At 41.5% G+C, this 23,065-nt stretch overlaps 1 protein-coding gene across 8 annotated transcripts in view; it reads left to right on the top strand.

Moving 5' to 3' along the window:
• The window catches only part of MAP4 (microtubule associated protein 4), a 259,798-nt gene that overhangs the window by 175,702 nt on the left and 61,031 nt on the right, over positions 1-23,065 (top strand). For all 8 annotated transcript variants that reach the window (XM_067544516.1, XM_067544519.1, XM_067544515.1 and 5 more), the window contains 5 exons: positions 2,404-2,544; positions 4,573-4,680; positions 6,699-6,869; positions 7,986-8,159; positions 9,347-13,885. In XM_067544516.1, the coding sequence (XP_067400617.1) occupies positions 2,404-2,544; positions 4,573-4,680; positions 6,699-6,869; positions 7,986-8,159; positions 9,347-13,885 (5,133 nt within the window). The remainder of the gene's footprint in view (positions 1-2,403; positions 2,545-4,572; positions 4,681-6,698; positions 6,870-7,985; positions 8,160-9,346; positions 13,886-23,065) is intronic.

Raw genomic sequence — 23,065 nt, 5'->3', positions numbered from 1 at the left:
GGTGTGGGATTGCTCCCCAGAATGCATAGAAGTTCAAGAGAGGGTTCCAGCAAAGCTGATCAACTCCTTACAGGGTGGCCAGTCCAGGGCAAAGTTTGCAAGGCAATGACTTCCAGATCCCTGATCCTCTCAACTGATACTAGCCTGGAGGGTTGGGGAGCATACATAGGATCCTAAACAGTTTAAGGCATCTGGCACCTGGAGGAAGGGATCCACAGCCTGAACTTCCTAGAAATAAGCGTGGTCAAGCTGGTGCTATGAAGGTTCCAGACCAGCCTAGAGGGGAGCCATGTCCTGTTTCAGTCAAACAATACGACCACGGTCACACGTGTGAACAACCAAGGGATAACAAGAAGCTGAGCACTAGGCCCAGTGGAAATCATGGAGTGAGTGGAGCATTCTTTTCTCTCCCTCAGGGCAGTTCACATAAAGTGAGAGCTGAACCAGAAGATGGACTGGTTCAGCAGACACAGGGTGAATGACTCCAAATAGTGCCTGAATCAAGAAGTATTCGAGTTAAATCCAGTAAATCAGCCTGCCCTCAACCAGCCTATTCGCAAACCACATGAATGCAAAGAGACCGAAGTACTTCAGCAGGGAAAGGAATCCCAGATCCATAAAGACAGATGCCCTATTACACAGATGGCTGCATTTTCACCCTTCCCATTATTAGAGAAGGTGGTCCAGAAAATAAAATGAGACCAGGTGATAGTAATATTAGTAATGCCATATTGGCTGGGGAGACCGTGGTTTTCAGACGTAATAGAGCTGAAATCAGGATCGCTACTACAGCTCCCAGTAGACAGGACATCCTCTCACAAGGTTGTCTGCTTCATCTGGACCTGAACTGACTGCATCTAAGAACCTGGCTACTGAAAGGAAAGTGCTAGTTTCATTGGGTCTGTCCTCCAAAGAACATTTTTTTCTTTTAGAAGAGTTATCACCTTTGCAAGCACACTCCTCAATCTGGACCCCCTTAATAAACAGAAAACATCATTTTGAAGGCTTTGTGGTTCTTTTTTTTTTTTTTTTTTTTTAAACACTAGTAACTTCCGCCTTGATGTTTTAAGTGGCTGCTGCCACTGCTAGATGTAGTATTTTCTTGTAGCTGTATTATGAAGCCCTAGTAACCACTACCTCCAATTCTATATCCAGTCTTTCCTTTGACAGCATAAAACAACATGGAAAGACAGATACACATATCCTTATAGTTTGTCATGAACATTCCTCTCTTGACCTGAAGAATTAGAACAACCTAGTTAGTGGGTACCTTGTGGAACCAGGGTGTCTCTATTTAACCAAATTGGGCCCATAGAGAGATCTAATTAACCATTATATCTTGGGTACTTCTAGTTTATTCACATAAGATATGCAAGGCAGATCTAGGGGCAGGGGTTTGTGTGAGGCAAAATAGGTTCAGTGATCACCTTTCTTGTACCAGTGAAGTTGTAGTAAATGCATTACTAATATAAGGAATAGGTGTTCAAGGTTACTATGCCTTTGCCAGGATGCTAAAATAGTGAATGGTGTGGACTTGCTTACTCCTGAAAAGGATCCATGTAAAAATTGCACCTTCTCACTCAATATAATTACTCCTTATGCCTGTTGAGGGTCAGGTCTGCTGACTTCAATGAGAAGTGTATATTTACTAGATTTTATTCCTGTTAACCCAGCAGAGGTCAGTGCAGCAGGGTGAACCAACAAATGTGATTCTGGTGGATGCATGATCAACAATTTTTAACTAAGTTCCAGTTTCGCAGCCATGTACTGTCCCCATTGTTGTGAAACTTTGGAGACAGTGGGGCTGTACAGGTATAAATGAGAGGAGAATTACACTGAAGTTTCACAGTTGTAATGGAATTTGACCTGCAGAATCCTCATTATTGGTTGTGGTGAATAAGCAAGAAAGAATCTAGCTTTACTCAGATTCCAAGTTGACATTGCGGCTATGGCTGGAGCTCAGGCTCTGAAGCCTGTGGACGGGGTGAGTTTCAGAGCCCAAGCTCCTGTCCAAGCTGCAACATCTACAACAGCTATTTTTCATGCAGTAGTCTAAGCTCCTCAGAGTCCAAGTTGGTCAACCTGGGCTCTGAGACTTGCCACCACATGCTGCTGCTCACTGTGTAGTCATACCCTGAGTTGTCATTAGTGTGGAACACCATAGTGGTGTTTTTAGAGTCACTCTTCAGAGTGGAGCTACACTTCTGTACTTCAGTATTTAAGTGGTAGTATTGTCTTTAATTTGCGTTACAGTAGTGGCCTGTGGGATCCAGCTATGTTACTAGGTGTTGTACAAATGCACGCAAAGTCGCAGTTCCTTATCAGAAAAGCTCACATTATATACAGGTGGTATTTCCAATTTCATTCACGTGCAATCAACAAAAATTCCTTTTGTGTATCTAGTCCCCACCAGGATAACTGATGCAGCAGAGCTATGTTTGCCAGGTAGTCCAGTAGCTGCTGCACCCACTGTTGTTCCTTCTGCAGTAACAGAGCCTACAGGAGAGACCAAAGCTACTGACACACCGCAGGTTGAACCAACAGGTAAGATTTTGGTGATGGATTATTGAGTATGAAGAAACCATTGAGGGAAGTATGGACAAGCACTAACTTCACAAAACTTATCGCCATAGTGGATACTCAGACAGGGCTAAAGATGATGAAAACACGGGAAGGCAGCAGGACCAGATGGTGTACCAATTTAGGCCATGGGAGAGTGGTGATGATGAATTTTTTCACTGTAATTCTCTGTATTGGAGAAATGCCTGATGAGTGGAGGGAAGAGCACACTGGATATGTCGAGGGTAACAGAACAGTAGTGAGAACCAGCTGTGTCTATAGTGAGTCATTCACTGTGAGGGAAGGTCTATATGAAGGCTCAGCCTTAAGTCCATTCCTATTTGTGATGGTAATGAACACGTTGACACAGGAGATTATTTGAGTGGTGGTCTTTATTTGTATTTTACGTGTGGGTATGCATGCATTCCATGCACCTGAGTGGAGATATGTAGCAAGTAATGTCCATTGGTCTGTGACCACTCAGTTGCACTCCTTGTGCTTTGAACCAAGGGCATAAAGAGCAGTACGGACCGACACCTCTCGAATTCCTTCTTACCGCCATATACCCTCAGCTAGAATTCTGTGTCCATTATGGTCTTCCTCTACTGTCAATACCTGTCAATATATATTGTAAATAGTTTTTAGTAAGTTTAGACTTAGTGTTTTTATATCTAGTATAGTTAGTGAGTTCTCCCCCAACTTGGGAAGCTTCTCCCCATGGAGAGGACTATGTCAAGAGTCTCAGGGTTTAAGAACTGTATCTTCTGACCCCATTCCTTCTCCATCAGTGACAAACACCAGCACTGCCTTAATTGCTTTGGAAAGGCTCACATCGCTGCCAAGTGTAGCTTCTGCCATCCTCAAACCCATGAGGGACAAGAGATCCATCTGTGGAAGCACCCCATGGAAAAATCCATATACTCTGACTGGGATCCTCTAAGTATCAGACCATTGGATGCTCAGATCGATCAGTCACCAACTTAGGGACTTGGTGAACTTCAGGAAGGATGAAAACATTTACCTAGCTGGAGGATATTTTTGCTTTGCCTGATCCACAGTCCCCTCTTTTTTTGGGCCCTGTCCCCCTTAGAGACATTTCAGTGCCATAAACCACTTTGAGAAGATCCTCCCGTACTGCATCCACAGGTTACAGCATTCTTCCACTGGCACTGCTGGTAAAACAGGAGCTTACCTGTTGCTACTTGTGGGACGTTGCTGTTGAATATATTCATAAGTGATTTGGAAAAGGGAGTGAACGTTGAAGTGGCAGTGTTGCAGATGATACAATATGACTCAAGATAGTAAATCAAAAGCAGACTGTGAAGAGTTAGAGCGGAGTCTGGCATTGCTAGAAGAAGGGACTTCTAGTGATTTAGTTGATGGCAGTGCCTTCTAAGTCCAGAGTAAATCATTGCTCCTGCTTGGGATAGCCAGGGGCGCTGTGCAGCTGGAGGTACTGTTTTTATCTGATGTAAAACAAGGTTCTGAGCAGATTCCATGGCACTTTTTCAGATGTAGAGTTGTAGTCAGCCGGGTGTATTTGTGTATCCATACAGGAATTCTTCTGTATCATGTATTTGTCATTCTCTTTCCTGATTAATGCATGGTGCAGATTGCCACGCGTCAGAAGATCACCAACTGTGCCTCATATGCACATACTGGATTTGTAGGCTATAAGATACTGCATTATTAACTAGGAATTAGCTCTATTAAAAATAGGGTGTGTACTGGAATACAGTAGTTTGACAAACCTTGGTAATACACGAGTGTCAAACACAAAGTGTAGACAAGAATGCAGATTTAGGAATATTTTGTACTGTAGCTTCAGCTGCCATTTGTACACGAAGGTTTATCTGCCATTACCACTACTAGGAATTATACAGTCACACAAGGGAAAAATATACTCCTTAAAATCTAGTTTCTGGGTGCTTTTCTTGTCATCCCACATTTGCAAACTTCAGAACTAACAGTGTTAAATTTGCTGCTTTCTTTAATTTCTGTTAATCTCTGCAGCGTCTGTTCCAGTGGTGGGATTAGTGTCTGTTCCTGCAGTGGAAGAGCTCATGATGTTTGAATCTTCTGCTGAGCAACACAAATCAGTTCTTAATGAACCTCCAGCAGGTAAGCGGACACCAGCAAGTCTGCATCAACTCTTCACTGACAATTTAAATATTTTGGCAAATCCAGTATGAAAGCCACTGTGAAACCTGAGTTTTCAAAGGGAAGTCATACTAAAAACCCAGTAGTACAGGAAGTGGTGTAAATCCAGATATACAAGTTCCAGTAAGACTGTCAAACACACAGACATGTCTTCATCAGAAGTAAATATGCTCTGATCTATCTTAAACTCAGCTTTTGGGTGCAGCTCAACTCTGCTGCCAAGGATTGTACAAAAGGAAATGGCTCACAAGGGCTCTTCATGTATAAAATATGAAACCGATATTTTATTGTCCATTTTAAGATTTTGCATCACTTTACAGTGCTATGAAATCTTTGGGGAAATCAAGGTTTCAGAGAGAGATTTAGTGCAAGCCATCAAAATGCATGTTTGCCCATCCTTGGTGGCAATTATTTTGTGTACATTTTATCATCCAAGATATACCAAGTGATGCAAAGATAAATAAGACATAGCACCCAGCCCCAAAGGGCTTCTAATCTGATCAGGGTCCATTAGATTTTGTTGCTGGGTAAATACATTTTTGACAGATTTGCCAGGTTGCTTTAGCTAAAGAATTCAGGGACTGTGAGGCTATGGGTATCAAATGAGAAATGTTTGTTTTCTGGCAACGGGCAGGAGATTTTATTGTCTGTGGGGCATGATCATTGTAGTCCATGCTGTACAAATCAGAGGAAGATACGGTCCCTGCTGAGTCAAAGTTATGATCTAAGTTTGACAGACTGACTGTAGTTCAGACTCTCAATACGTGGGGTGATTAGGGAAAGGTAAGTTCTAAAGTATGCCATAGTAGAGACAGCAGTCATTCTTAAATGTTATGCATTTAATTCTTTGGTGTCTTAACATTGGTAGGCTTTTTGGTAGAAGCAAGCTTTTAATTTTCAACTAAAAGCAGCAGGTTAGGGAGTGAGCCATGAGGGATGGTGTAGAAGAAGATGTGAATAAAAGAGCCTGATGACAGATGTATTTAAACAGGCAGTTTAAGAAGTGAATATGCTTCCAGGAGAAGGAAGAAGGAGGAAATGAGGGCAGAGATGCACGTTATCGGGAGTGTAGTGAAGGTGAAGAGGAGGTCAGATTTTCTGTGGGAGGCTAGGGTAACCAGTGAAAGGATAAGATTAGAGGAATGAAATAATCAGAATGGTAGGATTGGAGGAGGAAATAATTTTGCATGGTCTGAAAGGGAATATGTTGAGAAGCAGGTTGGCTAGAGTGGAAGGGGCTACAGTAGCTGACACCAGTGGTGACCAAAGCCTGAACAAGGACTTTGGTGATCAGGATGGAGAGGAAGAATGAGAGGGAATTCAAGACAATGTAATGACAGTGGCTGATGGGAGGAGAAGTAAAGAAATGATATAGGTAGGTGAAAAGATAGTATTTCACCATACTGAGTCTGAGCTGCTGATGAGACAGCTAGAATGAAATTGGAGGGACAGTTGGAGAAGTGAGATGGGACACGTAGAGAATTACAGTAGTTGGAGGCATGAGAGTAAGGAGTTCATTCATAGAAGTGTAAAGTAAAAAGAAGAGGACAGAGGAAAGAACCTGGAGAGATTTCAGGAGAAATGAGGGAGGAGGATCTGCCACAAGAGTTGCAGGAGAGGTAGGACAGCAGAGATGTAAATGCCCAAGTTGGAGAGAATGCTGGAGTGAACGAGTGACTATATGAAGGTAGTAGAAAAAGAGGTTTAGGAAAATCCCTTAGACTTATCCAGGAGAAGATCAGAGTAGGCTTATACTTACTGGAGAGTTTGGGAAGAACAGTTTCAGAGCAGATGGTAACTGGATTGTGTGGGAGTAGGAGGGAGCTGGAAGACAAGAATTCAAGGCACTGGGAACAGACTGTGTTCTCAAGAAACTTGGAAGCAAAATGGGGGAAGAGGGAAAGTAGTTGTTGGGGCAAGTGGCGTCTCCACCATTTACAAGTAGAAAAACACTAACTTTTAAAATTCATTGTAAACAGAATCGTCAGCACCAACTGTGGTAATGGAACAAAAAATGAAGGTCCCAGAAGCCTCTACTCCTGGTGCAGATAGTACTCCTGTGCTAGAGAAACTGGAAGACAATAAATCATCTTCCAGTAAACATACAGAGCATCTTTTGAAGCGAAATGAACAACTCCCAGAGCTGACTGGTGAGTAATCTATAAACTCGGGTACAAAATCAAGAGAGCTTCTCTAACGTGGAGTCAGCATTTTTGATCGAGTTAGTAGATTTTCTCCCTCCCAATATTTCACGCACTATTCCTCCGCCTTTGGCAGAGACCATGCAAGGAAGACTTCAGTCCCAAGGTGAATGTTTTGGAACGTTATGAGCATGTGAAAATGGGGGGTTGTATTAGAAACTGTTTCACAGCCTCAACTGAGGGGTAAGCATTGGAGACTGCTATAATGTAGGTATGAGTTCCATTAAGAACTTGGGAGGGAACTTGTATTTCTCTTCCTTTTTCCCCCCCCATGCATATTTATTGTATCTATTGGATGTGATGGTTGGTTTATTACTATTTTTATATTTTATATCTTTGTGTATATAAAATTAAAAGTAGTTAAATGAATATAACTTTAAAAAAATTCAAGGTAATTAAAAATTTAGTAGGTCTGTAATGTGAGGAGGACTTTAAAAGAACTAAAATGTATCTGAATTTTATGTTCCTGTTACGTTTGTATGTATATATAGTAATAATAATAAGCACTTAAATGTAGTATTTCATACCGTATTTTGTGTGCTTTGTCCAAACATTAATTTTTTCAACATTGAGACCTGAGTATTTGTTTTAGCTAGCATGTTACAAGAAGATTGTCCCTTTTTTAAGGTAAAGTTAAAGACTAACTTTTTGCTGTATTTTGGTAGTTTTATAAGCTTCCTTTTTTGTTGACACAGTTAACAGATATTGGGAAAACGAACTGTACAGTGACAGAGCATTACAAGTGCAGTTTAAGAATTGCATGAATACCAGTTGAAAGCCGATGTGGTCTGAACTCTTGATTCTTTCAAGAAAAGAGGCTTGACCTGTCTTCAGATAGCAAAGACAATGTTGTGTATTTCATCTTTGACACTGAAGCCATTTTGTAGGGTATTTTTCAAAGGGAGCTTAAGGGGAATATCTGTTTCCAGGCTGCAGAATCTTGTAAATTTCACATGTATTCTAAACCAAAATGTATCCTTTTCTGTATGCCTGCATGTAAAATATTGGTTACACACATTCATTGTATGTGAAATGTCCCATCTTATTGTGATTTTTGTGTTTCAGTTCCAGTGGAAACAAAAGAACCATTGATGTTAATAGAAATTAAAGAAACCCTTCCAGGAAAAACAGCTCCGGCAGCTGACCTTCCCTTAGTAGAGAAGGTGAAGGAAGAGGCTGGGCTTAGTCATGCCCACCATACTGAACCGCCACGAGAGACATCTCCACAAGAACCTACAGGTAGCGATTTGAAAGTAGCTGGACTTTTAGAACTGAAATACATTTTCTCTGTGAATACCATTCTTCCTTCTCCTACTGGCTGCATTTGTCTTACCCTTCAGCCATATGGGCAAGCACACTGTTTTCTACAGCCAGCACTGTGCTGTTCTGTGCATTCACCAAAATGATTCTGCTTGCACTTTGCCTCCAGTCTCTGCCCAGTCCCCTCTTTAAATCATTTCATTTCCTTGGTTTCAGTACTACAAGTCCAAATTTGGATGCTGCTATTCTCATTGGGGGCTGGCTTGTGTCCTCACTGCTAAAGCATTTAAAAGCTCACCTTCCCTCTCCTCTTGTGCTATTTTCAACATGGCTTTTATTTTGGTGTTAAGACAAACTCAGTGTCCCTTGACTCTAGTAAAATAATGTTCATAGTAAATCCCTTTCCAAATTGAGGTGTGTAGCTACCAAGGGAAAACATAGTATTCCCCCTGCTCCACTAACTCAGCCTTTCCACTGAGTCTAGGTTGCTTATGTTTCTGACTGGAGTCTGATTTATGGGACCAGGACTATGTAAGAAATGACTGTCACTTTCTAAAGTTAATGGGGGGAACTCAGGAAGCTAGTGCAATCTACATCCAAGTACAGCAAAGTTATTTTCCTTTTGATGAAGTTTTGCCTTCCACTGCTTTCTGGGTGCTGTGGGAAACTTACTTCTAGCTTTTTCTTCCCATTACATCCACATACTTTCTTCGTGTGTCTTACCTTTCCACTATACTTCTATTTCCTAATAAGGAAAGATTCTAAACTAGAGGGTTGTAACTGGTATATCTGCTGTCTTGTCTTGCTAATGTAACAGGAAAAATGGGTCCCTGGTGTCCTTTCTAAGTATTGGTAATTTCTCGCTCCAAGAAAAGTTGTTTTATGAGAGTAAAGATCACCCACTGTACAAGAAATGACTAAATTTAATCTCTATCATTGATCTATTTGATTTACCAGTAGCATAAAGATAAATTAAACATAAAACCTATTTTAAAATCAGCTTTCTTAAATAGCACCACTAAACTGTGTTTGGGTTAGTATGGGATCAGTGTGTTTAAAAGTTCTGCATATATGTCTGAGGCGATCAATAAAATAAAAAGTTGGCTAACATCAGACTTTTTAGAAAATAGTTGCTCTGATACTTGAGCAAACTTCCTGTATTCCAGGTGTACCTACTGCACAAGTAAGGCAAGCTAACAAATCAAGTGACCGCAGGTTTGGCAGAGCAAAACCTGCAGCAGTGCCTGGTGCAGATGTCCCAGAGGAACTTCTAGTAGGTCTCCCACAACAGAAGAGTACTGATCCAAAAGCAGATCTGTTTTCTATGGCAGAACTTGAATGGGTCTCTGGAACATTCCCTCGGACTAGGGCACCGCATAAAAAGGCAACTGGGCAGCTACCCAGCATGCCATCTGAGTTTGTGGAGAGCCAGAGAGATGTACCAAGAGAGACCTGGGATTCAGAAGGTTCTCCAGTGATTGTGAAGAAGAAGAAGAAGAAACCGAAACAGAAGAGAAACCAGCAGCCAAGAACAATGGAGTTGTGGGATGAAAATGTAGAAGTTTCTAAAGCTCCAAAAGTTCCCCTCTTTGTTGCTGAATCACAGAAGCCAAACGTCCCCTTTGTCCTGCCTGCTGAAAGTGTCAAAGAGCGCTCTACTATCTCAAGAGAGGGCCAAAGAAAGAGACCTTCAAATATACCAAGGGATACTAAGGTAGGAACAGAAAGCCACCTCTTAGATGATCAAAATATTATCTTAAGTTCAGCACCAGGACAGCAGAGCCTAAAAACTGAAGAACCATTTAAATTTTTATTGGATGCAAAAGCTGGAGAAGTCGTGAAACCGGAAGAAATGAAAGATGACAGTTTGTTGCAGTCTAAAAGCAAAAACAAACAAGTACCCTTGGAGAAGCTAGAATGCAAGGCAGAAAAGATTAAGATGGGGGATCCCACATCAGCACTGATGCAAACCAAGCCTATGGAAATAAGTTTTGTTGATAAAAACAAAAAGATTGAGTATAAACCTCCAGAGCATTCAGACTTTAAAGGATCTCTTTCAAAAGGTATCAACCTAAACAAAGTGGAAACTCCTTCAGTGGCCAAACCTGCAGAAATTAGCCTTCTTGATGAAAATGAGGAGATTAAGTGCATATCTCCCAAGCATGAAGGAGCAAATGAGACAGTTCCAAGTGAAGTTCAAGCTTGCATTGGGGCGTTGATGGAAGAGAAACCAAAGAAAAGAGAGAGTGATGGAAAAAGCAGAAAGACTGAAAATGGTTTCTCCAAGCAACCGACTGTTTTAGAGATTAAGACAGATACAGCCAATCTTTCTACTGTAGCAAAGAGAGTCGACAAAACTAAAGAAAAAGGTTCTTTTGATAACAGCCAAGAGACTGGCTGTATTACTTCAGAGCCTCTATTGGAAAGTGCAACAGATATGACTAAGGTACCCCTTGTACCATTGATGTCAGAAAAACCTAAAGAGGGCATTGCTGGGAGAAACAAACAAGCTGACTTCAGTTTTGCAGAGCAACAATTTCTTTCGGAGACTAAGACAGATACAGCCAAATGTCCTGGTCCTGCTGAGACAGTCAACATAGCTAAAGTAGTAGAATTCACTGATAAAAACAAGCAGACTGGATTTGCTGCATTGGATCATTCAACTGTGACAGATCCCAGCATGGCACTGGTTACAGACAAACCTAAAAAGAAGGGTAGCGATGGGAAGAACAAAAAGGTTAAAAATTCCTCTGAGCAGCCAGTTCTTCTGGAGCCAGAGAGAGACCCAAGCAAACTTCCTGCTGTAGCTGAGACATTTGACAAAACTAAAGAAATAATCTGTGCTGATAAAGACAAAGAGACTGGCTCTATAATTGCAGAGCATTCATTGGAGAATATAACAGGTCCCTGTACTGCAAAGGTGTCCGACAAACCTAAGAAAAGAGGTAGTGATGGAAAAAACAAAAACATTGAAAAAAGTTATTTCCAGGAGCCGTTTTTTCTGGAGGCTAAGGAAGACACAAGCAGTCTTCCTGCTCCAATGGAGAAAGAGAACAAAATTAAAAAAACGAGTTTCACTGATCAAGGCAAAGAGCCTGGTTTTACTACTCTAGAGCATCTGTTGGAGGGCGCAACAGATACAACACAGGTACAAGGTCCCACTACAATACTCGTAACAGAAGAACCTAAAGAGGGTATTACTGGGAAAAGTGAAAAGGCTGAATTCAGTATTTCAGAACCGCCACCTTTTCTAGAGACTAAGGCAGATGCAGCCAAACTTCCCACTACTGCTGAGACAATCAGCAAAACAAATGAAGGTAGTTTAATAGTTAAAAGCAAGGAAACTGGATTTACTACATTAGAGCATCTGATTATGACAGATTCCAGTACGGCACTGATGACTGACAAACCTAGAAAGAAGGGCAGTGACAGGAAAGGCAAAAAAGCTGAAAAAAGTTCTTTGGGGCAGCCTTTACTTCTGGAGACTAAGACAGACCCAAGCAATCTTCCTACTGTAGTGGAGAAGGCTGAAAAAATTAAAGAAATGGGTTTTGCTAATATAGGGAAAGAGCCTATTTTTACTACAACAGAACATCAACTGGAGAATTTGACAGACACAACCAAGACACAAGTTCCCATTACAAAACTGGTGACAGAGCAACCTAAAATACAGGAAAGTAATGGGAAAAGTTTCTCTGAGCCGCTTGTTCCCTCGGATTATAAAATGGACCCAGGAAAGTCCAAAACACTCATGAAGACTAAAGGAACTCATTTGTCTGATAAAGGCAAGGAGACTGATTTTCCTACTTTAGAGCACCTCTTGGATGATATAACAGACACAGCTAATGCACACATTCCTGTTTCAGAACTGGTGGCAGACAAACCTCAGAAAAGGTGCAGTGATGGGAAAAGCAAAAAGTTTGAAAATAGTGCTGAGCACATGGCTGTCTTGGAGGCAAAGACAGACTCGGTTAAACTTCCTGCAGTAGTCAAGGAGGCAGATAAAATTAAAAAGACTCACTCCACTGATAAAGACAAGGATACTGAATTCACTACTTCAGAGTATCTGTTGGAAGATGAAACAGATACAGCTAACGTACAGACTCCCATTACCCCACTTGTGGCAGAAAAAGCAAAAGAAAATAATGAGAAAAACACAAAGGCTGATATTGGTTTTAAGCAACCATTTCTTTTGGATACTAAAGCAGATGCAGCCACACTTCCTGGTCTTGGTGTTGAGATATTCAACAAAATTGAAGAAGTAAATTCCACTGATAAAAACAAGGTGGCTGGATTTACTATTTTAAAGCATCCAGCGATGACTGATCCCAGTCCAGCACTGGTAACTGATAAGCCTAAAAAGAGGGGTAGTGATGGGAAAAACAAAAAGGCTAAAAATGCCTCTGAGCAGCCAGTTTTTCTGGAGACTAAGACCAACAAGAACAAAGTGCAGCCTCTCACGGTAACAGAGCTGGAGTACCAAATGGAAGAAATGTGTCTTGTAGATGAAAACCAAAATATTAAAAGTTTCCCATCTGAGCATCAAATGCTTTGGGATAAGTTGGACTTGTTCACACCCTATACTCAGCCTAGAGCAATTTGCCATGACAAAGTTGGCAAAGCTTCTTCTACTGACAAAAATCAAGGACTTGACAGTATCTTTCCAGAGCATCCAGTAAATAATGAAGGAAATAAGGTCCCACTGCTTCCTGCAGTGGATTTGGAGGACATCAACAAAGAATTCAGCACAGGTGACAACAGGGAGAAAAATAAAGACAACCGTTATGAGCACTCAATCAAACTGGAAGGTGAAGAGGCTGGAGCACAGGCTTCCACTTCAGTAAAGGAGGGTGATAAAACCAAAGTGACTAGCACTAGGGATAAGAAGAAGAAAGGTAAATGGCCTTCCTCGGATTGTTCAGTTAAACAGGATGCCAAGGCAGGTAGGGATGAAGTGCATGCTTCAGTTTTAGCAGAGATGGATGGCAAAGAAATAAGTTTCACTGATAAAAAGCAAAGCACTGAATGTGCTTCCCTGGAGCATCTGGTGAAGGAGACAGATGCCGTAAAAGGAACAATTTCCACAGATGCCAAAATAATGGACAAAATGGAAGGAAGTAGCTCTGCTGGTGAGAAGGATGTTGGAGGCATTTCTCCAGAACTTACAGTGCAGTGGGAGAATAAAGCAGAAGCAGTTGTTCTGCAGGTTCTAGCTACAGCAGTGGTGGTGAACAAAACTAAAGAGACTGAGCTGAGTGAAAGCAGGAAGAGTGAACAAAGCTTCCCTGAGTGCCCAGTTAGTTTAGGAAAAAAGGCAGATGCAGCTGAGGCTGCTAGTGTGACTCTGAGAGATGCCCAAACAGAGGAAATCAGTCCCACTTATAAAATTGAAGGCCATTCTGAACACTCAGAAGGTGATGCTGCTGGCAAGATAGAGGTTGATCTGAAGGACTTCCAAGCTTTGAAGTCTGAAGAGGATAGAAGTGCAGACTTACCTCAGAAAAAGATAGATGGAGCCGAACAAAAAGTAGCGAAAGAGACAAAGAAAGAGGAGAGAGTCAAAGCTACAGAACAGATAAAAGGCTACATGAGACCAACGAAGTCAAGAGGGCTTCCTACTCCACCACCAAGACCTGCTGTGCTAGATCGAGAGAAACCAAGGCAGCTGAAAGCCAATGGTATGAGTCGGCAAAGGCAAGAAAAAGGTGTGTGCTTGTGATTTGAGCTAGCAGCAGTAACGCAGACAGCTTGCGTGTGAGACCTTGCTACTTGTCAGTGCGTTGGCATGAATAAATAACTGTTAATCCTGTGTGTCACAAACAAATGTGGCATGACTGTTTTGGCTGATCTTAAAAGGCTGTTAATTCTGCTTGCCTGTCTCACGGTTCTAATTCCCAAGTTTTAGAAGAATTGATAGTTTGGTTTAAACCCGAAAGCTCCGTTTCTTTGTGTTACATTCACAGTCAATTTTATATGTATATGTTGTGCCTCTAAAAATTAAACTAAACTGTACTTTGAGCATTATGGTGAAATTAACTTCTCAGCACCAGAAACTGAGAATGATGCTTGTCAGAGATGCAGGACTTCCTATAGTCAGTTTTGGGCCAGTGACAAAAAAGTAGTTCTTGATCAAGGAAACTAATGGAAATTGATTAGAAATGAATGCTTTATATAGCTGGAGAGCAGGGAATTGCAGATTTCTGCAGTATGAAATGTTCCTTCCTATTTCCGGCAGGTTGTGAGATCTGACTTTAAAATTACATCAGTCTAATTACATCCACTGCTTTCCCCCTCTGTACTTGAATTCTGACTGTTTTTACCCTCAACCACCTCAAATCACTAAAACTATAAAAAAATCTGTGCTTCATCCCAACTCATTAGCTTTAGGAAACATTAATCTTTGACTCTAGCAGCTTGAGAAATAGCAAGTAATCGGATTGATGTAATTTTAATGTTTGATCCCTCTCAACCTGTCAGGGCTAGAAAATTCTGGAGGGACCAGTAGAACTTTTCCAAGTGCCAGTCCTGGCTAGGGTTCAGAAAGAATTTGGATCTCAGTTGACCCAAGCTGTCTGACTATGAAATGGATCCCGTGTCATGGCTGTGTTTTAATTAGCATGTATATATGATTTAAAAACCAACCAACCATCCTGGGACTTCTGATGCTATAAACCCTCTGTAAAAGTCTGCTCTTTCATCGTATCAATGAATGCTGGTGTAATGAAGTGGCCTGTCAGGGATTCCTCATCCCTGTCTAGTAGCTATTGTTTTTGCACTGTCGTTAAGTGTGAAACTTCCCTGTTGCTTTTTTTTACAGAGTTCCACATTGTCAGCTTGCATGATGCAGCTATTAAACTTAATAAACACGGAGCCCAAGTCAGCCTTAACATTCTGGTCAGATTTTTGAGAGGTTTTGTAATTTTAATGAGTAGTTGCATAACCCAAAGTAGTTCTATTTTGGAAATGGTGTGCACTGCATGAACTTGTGCCTGTGGAAGTATGCTGCATGATGGTACAAAGTGGAGAGAATGCAAAAGGTAGTGTCTTTAAAAATAGAATACCTTTATAATCTGCTGGAAACCTAGTTTCCCTTTGTAAACTGCTACATATAATGGGACAGTTGTAAAGCTAGGAGATTCTTGGGGGGGGGAGGAGGGGGAAAGAAAAGCACTTCCTGACTGTTGCACAGGTAAATTTTACAGCAAGCTGCACAATATATTAGAGGGCTCCCCACTGCAGTGCAGGATTGCTACATGTGAGGAGATAGATACAAGGGTTGCATATGCAAGTTAGTACTACGTAAGGCCACATAGAAGCTTTCTAATTAAGCACAATTGCTCCCATCCTTAACTACACTAGGCAACGCTTCATCGATTCCCAGTTGCTTTTTAGAAAAGCTGTGAATGTTTGAGTTTATTTTGGAGATGTTGGTTGACACATTCCCCACCCCAGTTTGAATGCCCGTTCTGTCAGGTGCAGGATAGACAAGGAGGGCTCGAAGGGATGGATATAACCTCTTGCATGTCTTTTAGGCCAGGGGTGGGGAATGTCCGGCCCGCGGGCTGTGTCCGGCCCGCGGGCTGTATACGGCCCGCGTAATGATTTGGTCCGGCCCGCCACCGAATTCTCCCCCGCCGCCAGGGCCACCATCAGGCCCTTGACATAAAAAAGGTTCCCCACCCCTGTTTTAGGCAAACTATTGCTGACTGCACAACATCTGGGATGAGTGACAAAATGTTACTTTCAGTAAAGCCCAGAACAGTATGGGGACAAAAAGACAGACTCCTTTGACTGGCTCTAGTCCAAATATTTGTGTCTTATTCTCCTTCCATGCCTACACCTTCCAACTAGTAATGAAACAACCATTTAATGAATTCCCAAAGACTGAATATCCTAACTTAATTATTCCTAAATGCAAAAAAATGTTTGTATAAAATTGTGGCTGGTACTTTATCAAGCGAACAGCAAACTCCTGTGTCAGATAAATACCTCTTGGACACATTGATCAGTGTGACAAAGGTTTTAAAGGTTTAAGTAGTGTATGAGGAGTAGCCTTGTTTGTTTACTGGTAAGAGCAGGAGTTAGTGGGAGACCAGTGTTCTGTTCCAAACTCACTGATTTGCTGTGGCCACGGGCAAATTACTTACCTTCTGTACCTGTTTTCTGTTCTTTAAGAATAATACTTAACTGTGTAAAGTGCTTTGAAATTCTTGGATGAAAGATGTTCTAAAAGTGCCTAAATATTGCTGCTATAATACCTATAAATAGAATAGCTTTATAAAATTAACTTTTATTTAAAAAAAAAACCAATTTTCATGTGTCTCTAGAGTCTGTATAAATCACAAGAGTGAAACTTAAATGGTCCTGTACTTGTCACCAGAATGCAGATTACAATACCACTATGTATTATGGCTGTGGATTTATAATAGTCCATGAGACTTCTGTCTCATATTTACATCTCTTGTTTTTCAAACTTGTGTAAATTTGTCTGTTCATCAGAATACTACTTCTGGGTATTTTGGAGAATGTTCTGCTAAAGATTAACTATTGAAATTTGTTTAGCAAAATTGGAAGGCTGCTTGTGAGATCTATAACTACTGTGTGTGCCACAATACAACTGGATGGTTCCTCTAAATTTGTATGGAGGTGTTTGTTGTGTTAGAGTGGATACCACTGGTGTTTTACAGAACATAGAGAATGACTTGATTTCTGCCCCAAAGAGTTTTTTATATCATATATCACTTCTTGGAAGACATGGCAATTACAATGCTATGGATACCTTTAATTGATAGGACTGTTCCCTACACTTTATGTGTAGATTATCTACAAAAAGCTGTTAAAGAGCTGTTGTGTAGGTTGCAAAGTCAAACATTCAAAAGCTAGAAAAGGCAGATTTATGGTTGCCCATGCAGCTTTCTGCCTCTTTTATGATTGTTTACCATATTCAACTGTGTCACTTCTGCTCCCTGTTGCAGCCATTACTAGAAACACATAGTTATTCTGGAAACCTATTTCACATCTTTAACAACACTGGGCATTAAGGATTAGAAACAAAACCTGCCTGTTGTAGGGTGACTCTCCCTCATGACCTCACTGTGGCTGTGCATGCAGCCCCTCCCTCTTCTGGAGTCACCGTAACTTCACACAAGCTTTCCAAATATAAATAGCCCTTTGTGTAATTAATTTATTTCAAAAGTCCTGCAACCACAGTCCAGAATTCCCCAACATAGTCCAAACTGCACGTTCAGTCTTCAAGTCCCAACAGTCCATCAACACACCATGTACACCTCTGACATTTCTCACCACACTCAAGCACTCTGGTACAGCTCCAGTGGCATTCACCCCATTTTAAACTCTTAGGTATGGCTCCGATGTATCTTACTGCACCTCATCTCTTGGGTACACATCCAGCGTTTCTCCCCATGCTTCGTTCCTGCCCCTCTAGCTTTTCTGCCATATTTCTTTCTCAAGTATGGTTCCAGCTACCTCATTCCCCAAACATCAGCCCTCTCTGGCCCTCCGGCTTCAGCTCTCCAATTTAGAGGCAGCAGGCATCTCCCTCTGCTGCTTTCAGCCTTCGGCCCTCTGTAGCCTAGGGGAGCTTTTAAATAAACTCCCCCTTTCCCGTGACTTCCTTCTGCTTTCACCAGCCTGATCTGGCTTCGCTGCTCAACCAGCAAGATCTCTCACCACTTCCTCCTTCAGGTGCATCCTCTCCCTGAAGCTCTCAACCTTGCTGTGTTCTTCTGAGCTCTCTCACACAAGACTCTGGATTCTCGACTCTCCCTCTGTGGGTTCTTGACTCTCCCTTACCTTCGGGCTGTCTCTCACTTATATAACTCTCAGAGCAGTTCTGCTTCCCCATGACACCAATCTAGGGCATATCTGGACTGGAACAGGAGAGTTGGGCCTGATTTCATTTCAGGGGCCATGCTGGTAGGGTCAACATTTATCAGGCAAGTGGTGCTCTTTTCCTAGCAGGATTTTATAGCAGTCTTTATGCTTCATTTTAACTGGCGTTATAAATCGGATTATATGTGCAAAGAATGCATTGGTGTAGGAATCTCAGTATTGACATAGACATCCCTACCGATAACCATGCACCTGACCTCATGCTGAGGAATGGAAAAGGGATAAATGACTCTAGGGCTTCATTGAACCATCCCACTCAGATTTCCAAATAGCATTCCTCCACCCACTCCCCTGCTCAGCCGGTACCTGTGTCCTCACTAGACGTCCTGGAAAAAATGCCATCTCCAGCCTGTATCTTAAGGAACGGCAGACTGAATAGTGTTGCTTACCTTGCCCCCATGTTTTTGTTTGTATCCACTTATCGTCTCTCTCGCATACTTACATTGTGTAAACTCTTTGGGACAAGGATCATCTTTGTGTGTACAGTGCCTATTATACCAGTCCTTGAACCTTGACTAGGTCTTCTAGGTGCAACATAAACGAGCAGCTTATTGAATACTAGCTTGGGGGGCATTGGCTGTTGAAAGGTTCTGAAAATTACCCTGTTGGACAGGGATTTGAAGGGTCACTTTGGGCAGTGGTCTCCTCCTTAGGTTCTCTCTGTTTTCAGCAGCTTCTCATCCTACTCTCCTTCATTGTCCTCTGCTGGCATTCTTCCAGCACTCATGCCTTTAGCTGACAACAGCCAGCTGTCTCCAGAGCAGTCACCAATACCCATCGTTGGCATAATCCTTTTCTGTGTGTAACAACATATAGTAGTGCACATTTTTAATCTGACATCTTTACATCCCTCATATGTAAATAAAATATGTTCAACATCCAAAAGAGCCATCTCTAATTAATTCGTGTTTTCTTCTGTTCTGCAGCCACAGTGATGCCCTTTCTCTGAATGTTGTCTTTTTCTGGCTGATCTGAATTATAGTGGTGTCATTCATGCTGTTCATCTGTTAGCATTTCCATTATAACCCTCCCCGTTCATATACTTTCAATGGTTTATAACTCTGCTGTGACTTAGTCTCAGCTATAACTGGGTATAGCTCAGTGAGGCACTGAGACACAACAGGTTTAGGGACTGTATAAGAACGTAGATAGCCTGGTGGAACTATCTAAATGAAATTATTGCCAAATCATGACCTCAAGCACACAGATTCTGTGCACAAATGCTTTTTAATCGGATATGCTTGGTTTTCTTAGTAACATGGTATCTGCCATACTGTATCTCAAAGTGGTTAGTATCAGATGTTTGAGGAAGACATTAGAAGCCTTGTAATGGACAGTTATTTTCTTCATAGTCTGAAGCAGTTAGTGGTTAGTTTATATCCTGAAGCATGAAGATTTATATTCCTGATGTTGATTGATCCTGTATAAAAGAACTGCAGATAATCTTGTCCATATGAATGTGCATAATTGTCACGGGGTCCGCTCACCATTAGTCACCTATTCCTGGTTGCTGATTCCATGTCTGATGCTCTTTCCACATCTGGCCACATGCTCTGCCTTCTCTTTCTGGCTGTCAGAGAGAGAGAGGCAAGGTGCTCTGTGTTCATGGTTAAGCCCTCTGGCCAAGTCACGTGTGTCCTCCCCTTCCAGGGTCTCAAAGTTTCTTCTTACGAACGGGCTCAGGCAGTCTTGCCCTTCACAACATAGCTGGTGTGCTTCCCCCTTGCTGGTGGGGGAACCTGGGCCTACCACTGGTTCCAGGTCATGGACCCAATCAGCAGCCAAGTCTGTTCCATTCTGGGTCTTATTGCCTTTTCCCTTACCTAATCTTCTGGCTCCCCCCCCCCCGGTTTGCCAGCTCCAAAACTCCCTTTTCCCAGGCAGTAACTGTAGCCTACTTTGGCTCTGTAACCCCCAAACAGGCCATCTTTCTCAAAGGGAGTCACTCCAGACTTCTTCCCCGCAGCCCCCTCTCTGCTGCCAACTTCCTGTCTTTATAAAGGCTGCCCAGCTCAGCTCATTACTCCTCAGATGGGCTCCCTCATTATTCAATCAGGGGATTTTACTTAAGCCACCTGCTTCCCTTCAGCTGTGGCCTGTCTGGTTAATTGGCCCCCTTCTTAGCCTACATGAAACCTTTCAGGGCAAGTATGGGGTGAAACACCCCATCACACTAATCCTTTGTTAAATACAGCTAAACTCTTTGTGTTGATCTATTGTGGCAATGAGTTCCATGGGGTGTTCTTTGCGTTATGTAAGGAAAAAATTGACACTTTGATATAGAAAAAATAGAAATTAACCAAAGTTTTTAAATTTGAATATAGAAAGGACCTGTCAGTTGTATTACAGAATATATTTAACAAACATACCAAGAGCCTTTGTCGTCTTCTTTCTTTCCTTTATCTGTGGTTGTTTCATTCTACTTGATTCTGTTGAAACAGGGAACTAAAACCGTTGGTGATAGTAATTATTATATTTTTAATTAAAAATAATGAAAGTTTTGTTTCAAAAGCATTTTTGCTGATGCATATCTCCAAAAATAGTTGGATGTTTGTAAGGTTCTCAGACCATGGTGTAGACAAAACTCTTTAGCCATGTAATTACTCTACCCTTTTCCTTTTTTGTTTGCAAATTAGAGATAGCCAATACATACTTTTAAATTTACTATGTAGGGAGAGAGGAGACTCTCAGAAGCTGCAGTTGGTGGAATATATCCATATCTTTTCCCTCTGTGTGTACCTTATATCCAGGTTGGTTCCTTCTATAGCTGACACATCCTAGTCACAAACTTCCATCTTGAATTTAGACAAAAATTGTGGGGTCCTGAGGAATTAACTTTACAGCTTCAGAATTGGTTCTTCTCTCCCATTCACCTCCATGAGCTCTGTAAAAATTTGTTTTAGTGAGCCTGGGAATAATACAAATGTAGAATTCTTTAAAAGGCCACCGTCAGATTAAAAATAAGGAAATTTGTATGTTAACATTATCCTTATTATTAATTACACCTTAAATAATGAGAACTGAATTTAAAATGTCATTTATTTCTTGCTCTTTATGCTGCTTATTTACTACTTTGTACTACATTCAGCCTGGACAATGAAAACAGGCTGGTCAACTTCCATTCAATTTCACTGTGAAGTTCTCATCGTTAGCCCAGTGCTGCAATGCTTGCGTTACAAACACTGAATAGAAATACTTTTTGAAAGCTGTTTTGTATTGGAAATTCAGAATACAAAATGAAACATTACTGCTGCTCTTGGGATTTGTAAATTTTTTTTTTAGAAATATAGAAAGTGTCCCATCCTTGGGTGGGTAGCATTGTGTTAGTCTACAGTAGTTTGTATGCTATCATGTATCTTTAAAGAATAAGGCTTTGGTTTAAAGTGACACCATTCTGGGTACTAAAAGTTCATGTTCATTGCTTCTGTATCTTGGCTGATGGTGAATTGTGAGAAGTAATGAGATGTGTGAGTTCAGTGTACAGTGTCAGGCTTCCAGCCTCATGTGTCAGAGCTCTAATAGGTTTGTTTTATTTGCAGTGAATGTTTGGCTGAACAGCAGGAAGTGTTTGCGTCTGTATCAACCTACATTCAAGTGAATATCAAAATTACAATTTGTGATCTTGGCTTTTAATGACAAAGTATATCCCCAGTAGATCTGATCAGCGAGATTGACTGTTGTTGGTAGTGACACTTAAACAGAGATATAATGTCTCTCGGAGAAGCTGGCAAGGAGCAGTTCATCATTCTGGAAAGTGGTGTTGCCTTGGAAACCAGTGCAAAGGACTGCACAGAAACAATCGTGGTAGATAAAAAAGAGGCATTAAATGGGATAAGTAATAGCTTCAGGATAGAAGCAAAAATAGAAACACTCTGCTTATTCATCTGCTGAGGATGGAAGCTTGCAGATTGGGTTTTAACTAATGAGATGTTAATGTAGTGATTTGGTCTGCTTTGGTACTGGCATTGCGAGAGCCTGCACATGCATCTGCAAAACTGCTAAAATGACCATAGATTCCTTGCAGCCTCTTGAATTGAAGGACGTGTCTTCCCTTAGAAAGTGGTGTTTCAATTCAGTGAGACAACATAGACATCCAAATATTTTAAGCCGCTAGAGATACTGATGGCTGTAGGTGTGCTTGGTAGGTTTTTAATATTGTATTGAAATATATTTTAGTACATAATGGGCTTTTCAGCTTCTTTGGCAGGATCACTTTAGTCTTTTGTGTGCATGTACCTTTAAGAGGACTCAGGATTTAATAATAACAAGAGCAAAAATATAGCCTGAGTACGAGCAGGTCCCAAACTTTCTTCTGATGAAATATGCTGCCGTCTCATCATTGAAAGGTTGAGAGAGGCTGTAGGCAATAGAGGCATCTATACATCTGGAAGCAGCACTGGGGTCTGATTGGCTATGGCTCGTTACTGTTTCACTGCCTTTAACTGACACTTTCCTAAAAGAAAAGCCAGTGGGGAGAGAGAAGGATTGTGAAACCCAGAGTTCTGACATCCAAGAAATTTGTCTTCCTCAAGACAACTCAAGAACCAGTAGAGGGGCATGGAGACTTGGATATTTACCCTTTGAAGAAGCAGTCTTTTGCTGTCCTTGGCCATCATTTTGCTCTTTAGGATGGAACTCTCCTCAGATTTTCTCTTTCTTTTTGCACAGAATCACTCAGCCACGAAATGTTCTCTAGAGAGCTCCCCATCCTTTCCTGCTTATCCTTCACTGACTGACATGTCTTCTCCTCCCAGTGCAGCATCTCTCTTTTTTAGTATCTAGGGGGTAAAAGCCATATAAGAAGCCGATAGCAGAGCGGAGACCAAAACTCAAATCAGGATTCCCAGTACTGTGCTTTAAGCACTAGACTAGTTAAGAAATGAGGCGATCCAGAGCTGTCATCTGTGAGGAGACAAGCGTTAGGAAGTTTTCATGGAGAATGGGAGTGGTTGGTGCATGGAAACTGGGGGGGC

Source organism: Emydura macquarii, unplaced genomic scaffold (genome assembly GCF_026122565.2).
Source record: "Emydura macquarii macquarii isolate MOO-44397 ecotype Brisbane River unplaced genomic scaffold, CSIRO-AGI_Emac_v2 contig_973, whole genome shotgun sequence".
In the NCBI taxonomy this organism is placed as follows: domain Eukaryota; kingdom Metazoa; phylum Chordata; order Testudines; family Chelidae; genus Emydura; species Emydura macquarii.
Note: the sequence above shows the minus strand (reverse complement) of the source record. Positions and strands in the feature narration are given on the sequence as shown.